Below are 18,656 nucleotides of genomic sequence, written 5' to 3' on the forward strand. Positions count from 1 at the left end.
ATTTGTGTCATTTAGTACTAAAAAAAATTGTACAAAATAATTGTTTTAATTTCCTACAAATAATATTAAAAAGTTGCGCCAACTGAATAAAAATTTTTACTATAAAATAGACATATTTCTTTTTTATTTTCAATATTAAAAGAAAAATGATATTAAATAAATTGTAATATATCTATTATAAAAAATCAAATTGAAAATATGAACAATCACATACATTGCAATAATCATATGCATATATCCTGAAAAGTTTAATTAAAAAAAAATAGAAAATGATAATACAAAATACAAAATACAAAATTATTAAAAAAATTAAAAATTAGAAATTAATAAATAAAAAATAAAAATTTATATAAAAATTAAAAATTAATACATATAAAAAAATTTTAGTTAAAAAACTTAGCGCTGCTAATTTCATTAGCACATTGTTCAGCATTGCAGCTATTTATATATATATATATATATATAATATATATATATATATATATATATATATATATAATTTTACTACCCGCGCGAGTGTTTTTCTGATCTCTGTCTGGTAGTTGAAAACTTTTGTAACTCTCTTGGGATTTGTTGGCTCGTCTGGACTTACGTGTCTAAATCTATAGGTTACGAAACTATCTTTGAAGTGTGCAGACAGATCATGCGAAAGACAGGTGAGGAAAATGTAATAGTTCAACTGTTAACAAACTACGTAGATAATTAGCATTAATTTTTTTTAACACTAATCAGTTAATATTTATAGCATAATGTATCTCAGTATTTTAGGGAACAGGCAATATAATTAAGAAATAGACCCTAAAATGGCGCTGTTAGCAAGGCACTGACGAGTCATCTCGATTGTTTTGACTGACCACACACACACGCGCGCGCGCGCGCATACACACGAATAATTGGAAAACGTTGAATACCAACACGATGCCTAAAAGAGTGGCAAAAAAAATAATAGGCACAAACGTTCGCACCGACAGATGTTTCAATCCTTTTGATTTGAGTGGTCACTCAAGTAAAGCGCTGCGATTGCGAAAAGTTACCAAAGATCAACTACGTCAACTTAATGTACCAATAACTGCTGAGGCATTAAAACAAACAATTTGCGATTCCTGTCGTCTGCGCATCTCAAAAAGTATAAACGAAAATAAAGATACAGATGCAATTGAAATGGTATTAATTATACGACATGAAGTCTATCGAGTCTATTTACTTTTTAATCAATTTTCGATGCTCATATAAATTTTTTATTCTTTACAGCAAGAACATGAAAAAGAACCATCTAATGAAGAATCTGATGTAAAATCGAGTAGTGAAGGAACCTCGGGATTTTCAGGTGGAAACGAAAAGTTTTTGAATGACAGAGTTGATCGTTTAAATGAAGGATTACGTTTCTTGGGAGCATCACCTATTAAAAAACGCAAATTAACTCAAAAACGTTATTCCGAGGAAAAAATTAAAAAAATTACGGAGGCGATTAAGAAAAAAGTTTTTCATGCAAACGACGATGGTCCAGATGATGTTGGTGAAGATGATGATGATGATGTCACAATTTTAAGAACCTTACAAGAAAGTTTCAATACCAGTACAGACCGATCTCATAAAGTTAAAATTTTGACTATTTTCAGACACTGGTTTTATCAGAAAATCCAGGTGCACTTTCCCACAGCTACTCGCCATATGATAACTATTGCAAAAAATATTGCTAAAGATAAAGGAATATTAGGCGATCCAAATCCCAAAAGCCATCCATCTTTAGGAGCAGATGTTACAAATAGCATAATGAACTTCTATCAGTCTGATGAACACACACAAATTATGCCCGGGAAAAAAGATTTCGTCTCCGTGATAGTGGATGGATACAAAATACAGATGCAAAAACGCCTGATTTTAAATAATTTGAAAGAATTGTATGAACTATTTAAAAAAGATTATCCAGAAATGAAGTGTAGTTTTTCAAAGTTTAGCAGTATGCGACCAAAACACTGTGTGCTGGCAGGAGCCAGTGGCACTCATTCGGTGTGTGTGTGTCCGATACACGAAAATATTAAACTCTTGATAGATGGGGCGAATTTGAAATGTATCACAGCTGACTCCAAAAGACCAATTACTAATTATCATGATTGTTTGGATCGTATGATGTGTGATGTTCAATCTACTAATTGTTTTTTGGGATTATGTGATAAGTGCCCTGGTGTAGAAAATATTATTGAAGAATTACAACAAACTTTCAATGACAAACTCATCGAAAATGTTAAGTACAAACAGTGGGTGACAATAGACAGAACTTCACTACAAACTTTAATATCTACTGTAGATGAATTTTTACAACTTTTAAGTAATGGCTTGAAAAAATTACTGCTACATTCTTTTTTAGTTAAAAAACAAATGGAATTCTTGAACTATAAGAAAAAAAATATAATGAAAAATGAATGCATTGTTATATGTGATTTTAGTGAAAATTATGCATTTGTATTACAAAATTCTGTACAAGGTGTGCACTGGAATAATGATCAAGCAACTATACATCCATTCTCAATTTATTATAAAGATAATGAAGGTGAAGTAAAAGTCAAAAGTTTCGTTTCCATTTCTGAATGCTTACATCATAACACTATTGCTGTTCATCTCTTTCAAAAACAACTAGCTGAAATTATAAAAACGAATTTGAAAGGTGTTGATAAAATAATATATTTTTCGGACGGTGCAAGTATAAAAACAAGAAAAATTTTATAAACATTACTCATCATTTACAAGATTTTGGAATAGCAGCCGAATGGCATTTTTTCCCAACGTCCCATAGCAAGGGACCATGTGATGGAATAGGTGGAACGTTAAAACGACTTGCTGCTAGAGCTAGTCTTCAAAGGATAAATAATCCTATTCGAACACCCCAAGAATTATTCACTTGGGCAACAGAAGCTTTGCATAATATAACGTTCGACAAATGATGAGTATGAAAAAGAAGAACAAATGTTGTCAGCACGTTTTCAAAAAGTTCTAACGATAAAAGGCACTTTACAGTTTCATTGCATGATTCCAATCTCTCTTCAGATACTAGAAGCTAAAAAATTTTCATTAGATGATAAAAAAACAATTGTAAAAATCTTTAAATAAACATTCAGATGTTTATATTAAGATAGCATTGTACATTTAAAAATAAGGTACATATTAGGCATTAATGAATAAGAGTAATGTTTAAAAATAGAAATAAATATGTTTTTTCATATGCTAACACGTTATTATTTTGTTCAATTATTAATAAAGTATTGTTTGCTAATAATAATTATTACTCGATTGACAAAATGGAAAATGTTGAATAATCATTAACGTTACTGAGAAAAACGATGTGGAGTTAGAAAATGAGACGTGCAGAGGTACCTATGCGCTGATACGACGTGCCGCGCTAGATAAATTAATTTATCTCTACCAGTAAACATAATTTCTCCATTAATAAAATACATGTTTTTTATAGAAAATTTGACGTAGAATACGATGGTTGTATTAAGAAATTGTTAAAATTTGGGGGCCATGGTTAAAAATTGATTTAAACATTTCAATTGTTTATAACAATATGAAATTTTTTATAAATTTTTTTGAAACTATTTTTTTCTTAATTCACTTATTCATTTAATTTTTTCAAAATTCACTCTTTTATCTTCAAAATGAAAAAAAAAAGTTTTCTCTAGCTTAAAAAGAACCGGAGTTATGAATTTTTGAAAATGAGTCTCCAAGGCAAAAATCACGAAAATCTCAAACTTTCAACCTCCTCTATTTAAAAAAAAAAAAAAAAAAAAAAAAAAAAAAATTCCTTGAACACGTATCATTTTTTTTTCGACATAGAACCCGTAAAAAAAGTTTCAGCCAAATAAAAAATGTGTCAGTCAGAATGGTGTTCGGTTTGTAAAAGAATTACCCATATATATATATAATTATCATTATACATGTAGGGAATATTTCTGCGTAACTATATTTGTGTCTATGCAGGCAAATGTAATAAATGTCTATAATTATTGTTGTAACTATAATTATGGTTACACAGTAAAATATAATTATGGTTGCACAGTAAATTTCTACACACACATACATGTGTGTGTGTGTGTGTGTGTGTGTGTGTGTGTGTGTGTGTGTATACAATAATTATGTACTATAGAACTATAAAGTTATAGATATACATACTTATATATAATTATGTATACATAAATAATCTTTTTCTGCGTAATCATAACTTGTATGAATAGATTATTTGGAAGAATAAGGTTTATATGTTGCATGGAAGTAGGAAAAGGGTAACATCATATTTGTAAAATTGGAAATATATTTTAAGTTGTGGGAGGATGTACTATATATGTTGATGCTGCCTTATAAAATAATATTTATTACGATACGCAACAAACTTGTATTAAACTTTTATGGTAATTATTATTATTATATTATTATTATTAATAAATTTTTCTATTTCTGGATCATTGAAAAAATTGTAGTCGACTAAACTAGCCAAAAATTGAGTTTATTATAATACGACGTTTCGACCATATGGTTGTGGTCCTTATCAAGTGTACACTAAAAAAGATTTATAAATAAATAAATTAACGGTTTGAATACATAGCAAAGCACGACGAATTGGAGTGTGAAAAGATATTTACCGATGTAATAATAATCAGAAGGCAAGCATCACTAGCAAACCAATAAAAACAACGCAATCACGTAATACAAAAAAAACGTTATCTAACTAAATTCAAAATTAGAGAGAAGCTGATGCGTTCGTGTGAGACTTCGTCAAGAAACTAAACATAACCAGAGGAACAACGATATTAAGTGACCTTTATAATTTTGTCGTAAATATTATTTAAACTATCTGTGTCTTTCTGTAGGTTGATTAGATTTTTAAATCTCTTGATAAAGAACATCTCAGCTATCTCTCTTTTGCTAACATACTTTTCATTATGCAAGATATTCGGTTTCGACCAATCAAAATCGTGTCCGGATTCCAATCTGTGTTTGCTAATAACGGAGTGATTAGACTCATGTAGCTTTATATTGTTACAATGTTCCTTCACTCGGGTCCGCAAATGTCTTTTTGTTTGCCCAATATATGACAGATTGCAATCATTACAATATAATTTATATACAACACTTGTCTTGTCATTGTTGTGTAAGCTGTCTTTGCCACATCTAATTAAGTTATTTAGTTTTTTTGTTACTTTGTAGATGACGTTGAAACCACTGTTTCGTAGAAGACGGTAGAGATCTTGACTAGTATTCTCTACGTATGGTACAGAGATAAAATGAGTTTTGTCTGGATCAGTAGAGTTGACGTCAACAGTATCGTTACGGTCACGGTTGTTTAAAAAATTGATTCTTTTTCGGATGTGTCTATGAATGATGTGTTCAGGAAAACAATTATTAAGTAACGTATCGTATACTAACTTAATATTCTCTTGTTTGAAGCAGTCGTCAGATAATAAAAAGGCGTGGTCAATTAAATTATAAATAGTATTAATCCTATATTTTAACGGGTGATTCGAGTAAAAATTGATGTATCTACCGGACCACGTAGATTTCCTAAACCAATTAGTAATGAGTTTTGTTCCCAACCGAATGATTTTAACATTGAGAAAACTAATAGAAGAATCAATTTCTTTCTCATATGTGAATCTTAAACGTTCGTGATAGTTATTAAAACTGGTTAAAATGTCGTCAATTTTTGTGCATGGTACAATAGTAAAAACATTGTCTACATATCTATAATACATGGGGACAGCGAAATTCAGTGAGTTTAAACATTGTGTCTCTAGATCGTCCATCACCATATCTGCCAAGATAGGTGAAAGTGGAGAGCCCATAGGTGTGCCGAAGATCTGTTCGTAAAAACGTCCGTTAAAGGAGAAGCAAGTAGAGTCTAAAATCAAGTCAATTGCAAATAAAAATTGAGATAAGTTGAATTTAGTATTTTTTGCAATGTGGTCCCAGTGCTTTTTAATGGCATTTTCAACCAACTCCTTTGGAACGTTTGTAAATAACGAGATCACATCCAACGAAATCATAATGTTATCTTCATTAATTACTGTATTCTTAATATTCTGGACAAAGGACCAACCATCTTTAATAAATGAATTTGGTTTCTTTATCGATTTATACAAAATGTTGTGGATGTAACTCGAAACGTTGTATACGAGACTTCCCAAAGCAGATACAATGTATCCTCCCACAACTTAAAATATATTTCCAGTTTTACAAATATGATGTTACTCTTTTCCTACTTCCCTGCAACATCTAAACCTTATTCTTACACACACACACACGCGCGCGCGCGCGCGCGCCCACGCACACGCACACGCACACGCACACGCACACGCACACGCACACGCACACACACACAATTATAAATTACACAATTATATTCCACAAAATAATAACTGTTTATTCTTTTTATTAATATAATATGTCTAATCTAAACATCTAATCATCTAAACATCTAAACATCTAATCATCTAAAATGAGACATATTTTTCGCAATATTTACCTTTTAATTGTTGAATCACAGTCCACTTAGTTGTCGTTAAGTGTCACAAATCTATATTTTTATATAATATTAATAAATGTACTTGGCGTCGCGACGCTACTGTGCCGCTTGATAATAACTTTTAATATGTCACTTCTCTTCCTTTGTACTGTAAGATACCTGGTATAGGTTATACGAAGGAATATCTTAGATGGTGGTGTCAGGATAGGAGGGCTTCAGAGAAGGGAATTTTCCAATTAAGGTTTCTTAATAATTGGGACACTGAGTCTAATATACTCGTTTAATCTTATCACAAGGTTTATCACTTGACCATGACTACACTGTTCGACTCCCATGCTGCGACTCTCTTCCGCGTGTCACTCTCCACCACAATCGTTCCACGGCTGTGTTCTAAAATTCACTGCCAGCGCTGTAATCGTTACGTCATAAAGCATGCTATCAACAGCGTTCCATTTTATGAAAGCGTGCTGTAAGCATGGACGTAAGAAATACTGGACAAAGCATAAAGTACTCTTTTAGACGAGGGGAGTGAAATCTGAAGGGTAAGGGGTTTATTGTCGCGGCCATCTTAGATGTATCAGATTTAGTGTCTATTTTCACGTCGCACGGACGTAAATCGAATAAAATATGAGAGATTCCGTGAAATCATCTATCATCTGAAATCGCTGTGTTATTCCGAATCATTTTTGAATATTAAGAAATTCAAAAATATCACACTCCGTGAAATTAATATCCGTCGCCATCTTACATGCCTCATATTCCATTGCAGTAGACATTTCTTTCCCCTCACCCTTTGAGCTTCATTCCCGCAGCAATATACTCTGTCCAGTATTTCTTACGTCCATGGCTATAAGTATGAATACGATGTTCAAAACGGAACGCTACTTCAGTGCTGGCAGTACTAGCAATTGAGTAATCTATTTAACTTAGAAATATGGACAGGCGACAACAATTTTTGATTGGAATGTATTTAAATTTAATATTTGAAGAATCAGATGAAGACTCAAGCGATGAATCTGATTTGGAAGAAGTTATAAATTTAATAAAAAATTATTTCGAACGTTCCAACGTACCTAAAGTACGTTGCAATAATTATATCGTAGTTTGACAATGTACAGATAGTGATTTTAAAAGTCATTTTCGATAAGTAATTTATTTGATAAATTATTATTGATTATTTAATTAATATTTAATCAATCTTTTTGTGAAGAAATATAATTTATAATTTATAATTTTATATAAAAGTTCCATGTTGTTTTAATTTATTTTAATGTGTTTTTCTGTCTTAGTCGATCAACGTTTATATTTTTGTTGGAACTATTAAGTCCACAATTAATAAAACAATCCGAAGGACGAGGTAGACATACTATCAATTCAGAAAAAACAATATTGTTAGAAATATGAATGATGGCAATTCCTAATTCATACAGGTAAGTTTAATTTTGGATAAAAAGATAGTACCAATGACCAAAATCGGGACATAAGATGTTTTAAAGACATTATATATTTAATAAAGTATATAACAAGATGTAATAAATACATAATATTTAATATTTACTTATTAATTCTATTCTATTAATTTTAGGTGCGTTGCTAATCGATTCGATGTAGGAAAAGCAACAGCTTGGATATGTGTTCAGAAAGTTGTGAATGCATTATATTCACATCTTAACACATTTATTACATGGCTAGATAGTAGAAGACTATTTTCGGCTCGTGTCCATATATGTTGTAAACAAATAAAAATAGAATATAAAATATTAAACAGATATAGAATATAATGTTAAACAGATAAAATATAATATATATAATAAATATAATATATGTTCTTTCGTTTGAAAATTATTTTTTTAATTTGTACCTTTTGTATCGATTTCAGTACTGCAGTTTGCAGTTTCATGAGATTTGCGTTGCACCTCTGTTTTATCATGCCTCACTTCATCATATCTTGCATCTGTAAATGTATCTTCTATAAAATATATAATTTATTAATTTGACTATTTCAAATTGTCCATTTCTTATGGACAATTTTAAATAGTTAAATTAATAAATTAAACATTAAAATAATTTGTTTGTTTGATATCTGTTGATTATCTGTTTGTATGACATTTTGCAATTCCATATGCGTGTCTTTATATTTTTGCTTGACGCAATAATGAATAAGCAAATTCATTATCTGAAAAATTAAAAAATAAAATAGTATAATATGAATGTTATAGTAAATAATAATATAATATGTATATTATAATAAATAATGAAAATGTCACTATTTGGGCATTCAAGAATAATAGATAAATTAACTCTAACTATAAGCAAATAGGTTATGTATTAATTTCTATTCCGAAATATTTGTAAAATGAATGCATATATTACAAAAGTTGTAAATTTGCCATTTCTTGCTCTTGCAGCATCTGTAATTAAAATTTTCGATATTAAAATTTTATATTCTTTGTTATTTTCTGCGTCGATGAGAGTGAACTTCTCCATGGCACGTCATGGTCTCCGCCATCTTAAATATTGTAACTGCCTCACCTTTCCAGCCGCAGTAGCTGTAGCAGGAAGTGACGACAAAATCAATGACGTCATTGTTCTCTCACAGCACTGCCGTAGCGTGCCATGAATTTTGGAACGCAACCTACAACGCCCCCTATCGCACTGCGATTTCCCGCTAGACTGGGCTCGATAACGCGGCGCTCGTACTACTCGCGTAAATCGGATGTGCGAAAGAGTTCACAGTTTTTCGTATTTATACTTTTATTTGTACGCTTATCACCCGACACAAATTCACCGTTAAACACTGTATTTACTTTTACACTGTTGTATCTTTTTATTACATCTTGGATTTGCTCGAGCACAATGTCTTCGGCATCCTCGAGATATTGACGAGGTTCGATATGGTTTGCGTTACTCACAGCACCGGTCAGAATACGGCTATCGATCGCGGTATCGATCTCTCGCCAAACGAGTCTTTCCGCGTTATTGTCATCGCTGTAATCACCACCACTGGGAATAAATCTCTGCAATCGAATTTTTTCACCTTCGAATCGCGCGATTTTAGCTACCAGAGATTGTCTATTTCCGATCGAGAGTCGCGGACGCTTGACACGACTGCGTTCTTCGAGCTCTTTGATCAATTCCTCGCAACGCTGAAACCATGCAAAATACTCGCCCGAGTAACTTAATATCTGAAATTCTTGTATTTAGATCAGAAATTAAATTGGAAAGTATATTTTTAATCTTATTTGTTACTCTTTGCAAACACATAGTTGTTTAAAAAAAAAATATGTAATTATTAATTGCAAATTACATATTTTTTTTATTAAAAACAATTATATTTTTTCTTTACATCAATTGATTCCTCTCATTATTTTGTACATAAAAGTATTAAGGTAAGATAATCTCGAGAAATAAATATTTTACTTGTTAACAACTTTGTACGCTTGTTGCTTATGCGGGACTTAGCACAAGACACTACCGTGTTTCTTGACATCGGTAAAGTCATTGTCAGAATGCACTGCGACACATAAGTACACAAGCTTATCTCGTAGTAGCTGATGTAACATCTGCGATATTCAGCAATATATTTTTCTCTAGCAAGCCTACCATACCAAATATCGTACATTTTACATCAGCTGCTACAAGGTAAGCTTCTGTTCATATGTGTCACGGTGTATTTCAACAATGACAAAAAAAAATATATATATATATATATACAGTGACCGGCAAAAATAAAAAGCCACTTTCCTAGTTATACTGTTTTGCTTAATGAAAGAGTAAAAATATTAAAACGATGAAATTTTCATTGATGAAAGAAGAAGTATTTATTATTTATTTTAAAATTTTATGTTACAATTACATAAATTATTTTTTACTTTTCAGTTTTATTTATATTTCTTAAATATTGCTGTTTATTATATTGACAAAATAAAAAAGCCATTCAGATTTGTTCGATTTAATATATACAATATTTTGTTTGGTTGTCATGTCAACATGTTCGTGTTATTGCGCTCACTTCTCGTTGTTGTTAATCATTTTTGCAACATTGGCTTATCTCGATTATTACAAAAAATTCGCGGTCAAAAATGGGAGGAAGATCAATTTCCACACAAGTTCGAAACTTAATTGTGCGAGATATTCAAAAAGGTCTTTCCCAACGGAATATAGCCAAAAATTATGAAGTAAGTAGAGGAGCAGTAGAACAGATCAGAAGAAAATTTCAATCAACTGGATCGGTGGCAGATAGAATCGGAAGAGGTCGAAAACGAGCAACATCCAAGCGGGAGGATATGAAAATAATCCGTGAAGTTAAGAAAAATCCAAAGATTACTGTTAGAGAAATTCAGGAAAACATTTATCTTACTGTTTCTGACCGCACTGTACGTCGAAGACTCAATGAAGCAAATTTACACAGCCGGTTTGCACGTAAACGACCTTTCTTTAGCGTCACCAATAAGAAAAAACGTTTGCAATTTGCTCGGAAGTATGCAAATATGTCATTGGACTTCTGGAAAAATATTTTATGGACAGATGAAAGCAAATTCGAGTTATTTGGACAAAAGAAGCGGATTAGAGTCTGGAGAAAACACGGCGAAGAGCTTCAAGATCGTCATATTCAGAAAACTGTAAAGTATGGCGGAGGAAATATTTTAGTCTGGGGATGTTTCTCATGGGCAGGAGTGGGAAATCTTGTCAAAATTAACGGAATTATGACAGCAGATGTCTACATTGATATAATAAATGAAAATTTGGAGGAGTGTTTGTTGAAACTCGGACTAGAAGATAATTTTATTTTCCAACAAGATAATGACCCGAAACACACAGCAAAGAAAAGTCAAGCTTTTTTTCGTTCCTGCCGAATTAAACAACTTGAATGGCCTCCGCAATCTCCAGATTTGAACCCTATCGAAAATCTGTGGGCAATTTTGGATAATAGGATTAATAAAAGCGGAGTAACTAACAAGAATTCTTATTTTGAAGCATTACAACTAGCCTGGGAGAATTTGGATCCACAACATTTAAAAAATTTAATTGAAAGTATACCAAAAAGACTGCAAAAAGTAATTGAGGCTAAAAGAAATCATATTAATTATTAATTAAAATAATATTGTTGTTTTTTTAAATCGTAATACTATGTTACCTTAACTGGCTTTTTTATTTTGTCACTCTTAAATAAATGATTATATAGAAATAAATACAGTATTAAATAAAAAATGATTTCTTTTTAATTAAAAACATTAAATTACTTAATAAATTTTCAGTTTTAGTTATAAAAAACTTTATAATAAATTTTTTTTACCTTTTAGCATCAAATCAGTTTTATAGTTAAGGTGGCTTTTTATTTTTGCCGGTCACTGTATATATATATATATATACACCTTTAAAATATATATATATATATATATATATATATACATATATATATACTTTTTTATATAATAAAATGCAACAATTTTTTATAAATATATATGGTAGATTTAAAAATATAATATTAAATATATATTATTTAATATAATATTGTTTTTTAATGTCATACAGCGTATATAAAACATTCTTACTTATTCATAATTAGATGTTTCAGATGGAGCAAAGTTAAACATGACATTTCGAAATCGATAAGATGAAATCGCTTACAAAAGGTTAATTATGCAATTTTTTCTAGTTGCAACAAGTTCTACAAGTTTTATGAATATGATTATTTCAATATTGTAAATATGATTAATATGAATATTGTAAATATTATTTCTCTTCTCTGACATTGAATAAGTAATCATTAGTGTAATATTATCGACTATAAATTACTTTACCAAGAAAAACTTTATTCCTATCTACAAATTATTATCATATTAAATACTCTACATCTTATATTGAACCACATTAATCGGCTTTGCCAAGAAACTTCTAATTAAAAATTTTTTACAGAATAAATCAAAATTATATACAGAGATGCAGAGATCTGTGGAAAAATAATAATAGCAATAAATACAAATGAATTGGAAGAAGAAATAAAATTAAGATAGGTTCAAATCAGAAAACGCAATTGATTTAAACGATTTCAATTATAGCATATAATATGTTGTGTTCTTATGTATATAAAAATATTTTGAGGTTACGTGAGAAATAACCAAAAATAATTGGTCTATATAAAGAAATTGATTAAAATAGAAATCACAGAAAATTTTTATTCAGTCTCCCTATAAAATAATGTAGTAGCAAATATAAGTGTTACATATAACAATTAATTACATGAAAATTTCACAATGCAGATCAAAAAGAGGAAGAAAAATAAAAAGTGACCAGTGAAATAAAATTTCCTTAAATATATTATTTTTTTATATACATATTTTTTCCAAAATAATCTGTAATTTCACATTAAATGACAAAAACATATTATATATTCAACAAAAAATATTATATATTTCTGACTTTTTTTCATTATATTTATAACAGTGTTTCCAATCTGTTTCCAATCGATATTTTTAGTGTCAGTTTTTTTGCCACTTACATAACGATCATCGATTAATAGAAGATAGAAGACGTAATAAAGAGTACGTTCAATATAAATTCCGCAATTTGCACTGAGGACAGTAGTTTTCGATTGTGCTGTGCTCACTTCATATCAGAAATATGTCATCGCGGAACTCATCTATTGTGCTAGTTGGATAAATATTAATACTGTATGTTATAAATAATTTTATTTTTTAACAAGTATTTGATATTGATTGATTTGACAATATAAATATATATATAACACAGATTTCTACATATTATATCTAGACCGCTAACAAACAGCTATGACTCATACGAAATATAGAACATGACCATTTACAATTGGTCAAATTGTTATCAAATATCGCAGAATTCGATATGACATGTCACTTGATAAAATCAAATAAGATATGATAATAAAAACATGTACATTTAAAACACTTTAAAGTAAAAATAAAATAAGAAATAACATTTAAAAAACAGCAATTTCGATTATATTTAACATAATACAAATTATCTTGAAATTTTTTAAATCACATAAATAAATAAATTTCTCCTTCATCCGCCGTATATGAAATCAAATATCAAAAATAGAAAAGCAAATTCTCATTTATACTAATTATTTGAAATGTTTAAATAAAGAAAACATTTTAGCATAAATATTTTGCAAGTAAAATGAGAATGTGCATTAGACTAAACACTGTTCTAATAATATTTTAAAATTTCTTTAAATGATAAAATCAAGACATAGAAAAAAAATAAAACAGAGAGAATACAAACTAAAAATTTAAATTTCATTTATAATTATTTAGAAACAATAGAAAAAAGTAAAATAGTCATTATAATTAAAACTTATCAAACGAACAATTGTTTTCTGTTTTATATCTATCTTAGTTTTATTCTTTGTAACAATTAGTTCAATAATTTATTATGAGCTTCAATTATAGTACTAATCAGTTTTTTTATACAAACTTTTAGTTTAAGCTCTTCTTCTTTAAACAGAACATATCTAATATTTAAAAAATATTTTTATTAAAACTAAATTTCTTGCGTACACATAAACATGGATTTATTTATTTTATTACTTTTCAAATATTTTATGATAAACACTCACATTCACTCACATTTTTAAAAATAAAACAATTAATATTAACAAACAATATTCATAACGATCTTAAGATGCTCTCTATTTTAACAATAAGTGCAAAATTCATCGATGTTTAATATATATTATTACATATTATGTAACTTGCATAATTCTTTTCATTATAATCATATCTCTTTCTATGATTTAGTGAAATTTTCTCCTCTTATCTTTTCATTTCTTTTCTCCGAAATTATCCGTGATCGATCTATTCGTTACCCTTCTCTGGCATTATAAATACATTTTCTATGCAATTTCTATTAGTATAGTTTTTACATAATTGCACACAATACTATAACCAAACCGATGCACGAGATAGTAATTTTACATGGAAATAAATTGCACTAGTACGTATATAGTGAAATGATAGGAAGATGAAGCCAAACGAGACAGCAAAAGAAAAAAAAGAAAAAATTGGAAGTATAAAAAAATAACAATAAGTAACAATAAAACAATTCATCAGACATCACAGCAACATAAGATGCTTTTGCCTGTCTTCTGCATCTTTTTCCATAATGTTCATTAATTAAAATTTATATTATTTATATTATTTATATCATTAATTAAAATTAATGAAATTTCTTTTGCAACTCTTCTTCCAATCAGAATAAAGAATTAGATAAAGAAGTTTTGCAATTTTTAAAGTACATTTAAATTAAACATAGATTGTTCAAAATCAAACGAAATATCCGACCGCCAATTAACGCGAATAATTATTGGCGCAGTAGATTTCGCGTGTAGTAGATAGCGCCCGCTCCGAGACCGCGCGGACCGCTTCGCTGTGAATTCGAATCTCAGCCGACTCGGAAAAATAACGAACACGAGCGACCGCTCACTTTCGAAAAGATTCTCTGTTTTTTTCGATTCAACTCAAAACTAATTTTTCATCGTTCGAGAATCTTTTCAAAGAACGGTATAAAACTACGCACCCGATGCCGTATCCATCACTTCAAATTTTCCGCCAGTCTAAAACCGCGCTGTACGAGAAACAACGAGTAATAGGTTTTCGCTTTTTTCGATTTTAATAGTCCTCATTGCACTGAATCGACTATTCTCGGTACTTGCAAGGCAGTGGCCTGCTTGCATAGCATTTGTTCGCCGCTTTCCTTCTTTTGCAAATTACATTTTTTTTGTACTCTTTTGTGTGTGGAGCAAATATAGTCAAGTAATTCTTTGTCTTCTCTTCCACCTTTTGATTAAACTACCCGGATCACAGGTATATATTCGTACATAGATATAGCAACATTATAATTAATATTAACCTATCAATAATCTATAATTGTAAAATAATATAAATATTTTATTCTCTTTTCAACATATGAATATGTACATATACATTAAATTGATGCACGTATTTCTAATTGCAAAAATATCTTTAATTCAATTTTTAATTCATTTTGTTTTACCTCATTAAATGGAAAAAAAATTCATTAATATAATTTTAAGTATAATCAGTCGAGAAGCGACTGCCACGAACAGTTAAAACGAACAGTTAAACAGTGCGTATGTATGGATGTAAATTAATATTAATTTTAACATAATTTTTTAATTCATATTAATTGTATTGTTTTTAAAGTTATATGTTGAAAATAATTACCTTCATTAATATTAACATTTCGATAAAGAAAACGATGAAAATAATATATTCATAATTATTATACATATGGATAACATATGTAATAATTTTAGATTGCGCCCCTTTAATTTTGTGATGGACAATAAACACCACCATAAAGATGATTAAATTAGAAATGCCTTCATTTAAAGAATTATTAAAAGACACTGGAGGAAACGAACAACTTCTAGAAGAGCTACTGATTAAACTTCGACTATGGTTGAAGCAGCAAATTCATCTTCCTGAAGGTTTGCATTTTTAAATTTAAAGAAAAAAAAGTAAGATCTTATTAGTCAATTTATTACATATCATCTTTAAATCTAAAGAGCATATTTCGTAAATGTACTGATAAAAATATAATTAAAATATATATACACATAATTTATATAAAAGGAGAAATTATGCGCGAAGAATTAGTTGATCAGAAATCAAATATTAAATATTTAAGAAACAATATTTTCTCTCTTAGTTTATTATAATAAATACATATTATATGTTATGAATCGTCCCCTATCTCCTGAATAATAACCGACTAACAATTCAACATACAAGATCATTATAGAATATAAAATGACAATTATTTTAAAATTAATATTAATATGTACATTTATATTTATGTCACAAATATATATTTTACTGTATGTAATATAAAAAAAATATTAATTTTTATTATATCTGGTATACATATATAACTTTTGTGCGCATAATTTCCACAAACTGAATTATTTTATTGCTTTTCCAAATCTCATAGCTACGTGTTTAATTATTAATAATTCACAAAATTAATATGTTACATCTTTGTAATATATATTGACAAATATAATAGGATTCCAACCTATTTGTTTATATTTATTTATGATTTCTTTCATTCATGAAATCTTATGCATATCGTATGTAATAATCAACATTATTTTATACTTCACAGATATCTCTGAAAAACGATTGAAGTTCTACATTTACAGTGCAAAATTTAATTTAGAAAAAGTTAAGAAACGCTTGGATTTGCATTATACTCTTCGTAATCTAATTCCGGAGGTTTTCACAACTCGTGACCCATTGGCCGACTGTGTGCTTAAAGTAAATACATATGCGTAAGTCTTTAAATAACACTTCGAAGTTGTCGGATTCTTGCATAATATATTAATATATAAAAATTTTTTTAAATCATAAAAACATTTTATATCACTAGAAGTATTAATCGCAATTTTATATAATAGTATAATATAATGATATACACACAAGTATAATTATTTCTCGTATAATTATATATCGTAATTATTATACATAGTTAATTTTTTGCTCAATCATTTAAGATCGATTATTTTTGATTCAAGAAAAAAAAGAAGAGAAAAAAATAAAACTCATAGAGATATTGTTACAAATATTTCTTTATTTCTTTTAGACAACTTGTATCCCTACCAATATTAACACCAGAAAATTATAGAATCACTATGGTACGGTTGTTACATTCCGACAGTTCTGTATTGGATGTATATGATGCTATGAAGTACGTATATCTACAAGTTAAACGTAATATACATAATATGTGGAAACAAAACAGTATTATACGTGCACAGTACAACAAACAAACAAACAATATTAATGCAACAGGAAATTTTTTTAATTTTATAAAAAAATATTTTATATAAATACTTTTTTTACACCTATTTCTCTTGCCGTGAATGCGAGCATGAATATATTATATATTCTTATATTTTTTTTAATTTATGAATTATTGAATCTTATCATGCATTTCCACGATCGTACATAACTATGAAAGAATTTATGCGCAAGTCACGAGATGTTGTAAAATCACACTCAAAAAACGCTATATTTAGGATAATATAATATAATATTATAAAAAGATATATAAATTAAAAGGGAGGACACGCACGGATATAAAAATACAATAATTAACAATAATTAACGATGGAAAGAAGAAGAAAGGAAGAAAGAAATTGAGCTGTATGCAACATTTTACAAGCTTTTTATATTGATTCACGCGATGCTTTTATTTACTGACGAAATTATTATGTAACATTATTAGGTAAAGCGATTTCAATTTCACAGGGTCGCGCTATCCAGCTGATCCAATCACAATCGATCTTTCGCTTTATTCTGCACGATCTGTAAAATCTTCTCTCTCTCTCTTCCCTCTCTCTCTTTCTTTGCTCCCCCCCCCCTCTCTTTTTGCTTAAGTTAAATATGCAAGTCCTTTTTTCTTGTGCTTGCTATTATCGATAATGAGATAGAAATAAGATACCTTCACGCCCTACTTTTTCCTCTAGTCTACTACGATTCCACTACCCTCAACAGTACACATCGAAAGGAAAAGCTAAAATCAATAACTTCGATAAAATGAGATAAAAAAGGAAATGCAGGAAAAATTGTTGGCCTTTTTTTTCGTGCGGATTCTTATACAACATCTTGAGATTAGATAATTTTATATTTTTTATTAAATGAAGCAACTGGGCAACAAATTATTTAATTATTTAATAGACAATATTATTTAATAGATTTGATGGATGATAATTGATTGTTATTATATATATATATATATATATATATATATATATATATACACGTATATACCTACATACATATACACATATACCAAAATATAAATATACAAATTTTTATTCATTTTTGTAAAAAATATCAAGATAAAATCAATAAAAATATACTATTTTTTTAAATATTATAGATATTGCTCCATGATAATGGAGACACGCATAGAGGAAGATATAGTTAATTCCGAAATTATAATTTGCGATTGTACCAATTTGACTTTCGGTCATGTATTGAAATGTACACCAGTTGCAGTAAAAAAACTCGACATTCTTTGGTATTTAAGAAAAAAATTTCTTATATGTATATACTATACATATAATATA

General features: G+C 28.9%; 2 protein-coding genes across 4 annotated transcripts in view; both read left to right on the forward strand.

The window, feature by feature from the left end:
- LOC112637196 (alpha-tocopherol transfer protein-like) overlaps positions 1-18,656 on the forward strand; it is a 59,901-nt gene that overhangs the window by 10,896 nt on the left and 30,349 nt on the right. The window contains exons 1-3 of one of the 3 annotated variants that reach the window (XM_025406415.1): positions 13,087-13,191; positions 15,837-16,010; positions 16,688-16,853. The exons of 1 other annotated variant lie outside the window; for it this stretch is intronic. In XM_025406415.1, coding sequence (XP_025262200.1) covers positions 15,884-16,010; positions 16,688-16,853 — 293 coding nt within the window. In that variant the 5' untranslated portion in view covers positions 13,087-13,191; positions 15,837-15,883. Of the gene's footprint in view, positions 1-13,086; positions 13,192-15,836; positions 16,011-16,687; positions 16,854-18,656 lie in introns of those variants that run through there. One more of the 3 variants, XM_025406410.1, reaches the window with a different exon arrangement.
- Positions 619-2,942, forward strand: LOC112637213. The gene is made up of 5 exons (XM_025406433.1): positions 619-1,164; positions 1,252-1,842; positions 1,954-2,258; positions 2,448-2,701; positions 2,749-2,942. Exons 1-5 carry the CDS (start codon positions 919-921, stop codon positions 2,940-2,942), a joined length of 1,590 nt encoding a protein of 529 aa, XP_025262218.1. The 5' UTR covers positions 619-918.

Source organism: Camponotus floridanus, unplaced genomic scaffold (assembly GCF_003227725.1).
Source record: "Camponotus floridanus strain SB8 unplaced genomic scaffold, Cflo_v7.5 scaffold142, whole genome shotgun sequence".
NCBI lineage: Eukaryota > Metazoa > Arthropoda > Insecta > Hymenoptera > Formicidae > Camponotus > Camponotus floridanus.

Bases quoted from the DNA above. Each gene is read 5' to 3' on its own strand.
- LOC112637213 (XM_025406433.1), top strand. From the start codon at position 919: ATGCCTAAAAGAGTGGCAAAAAAAATAATAGGCACAAACGTTCGCACC. The intron at 1,165-1,251 runs GTATTAATTATA...TATTCTTTACAG, and splicing joins ATACAGATGCAATTGAAATG to CAAGAACATGAAAAAGAACC. The intron at 2,259-2,447 runs GTGGGTGACAAT...ATGTGATTTTAG, and splicing joins GAAAATGTTAAGTACAAACA to TGAAAATTATGCATTTGTAT.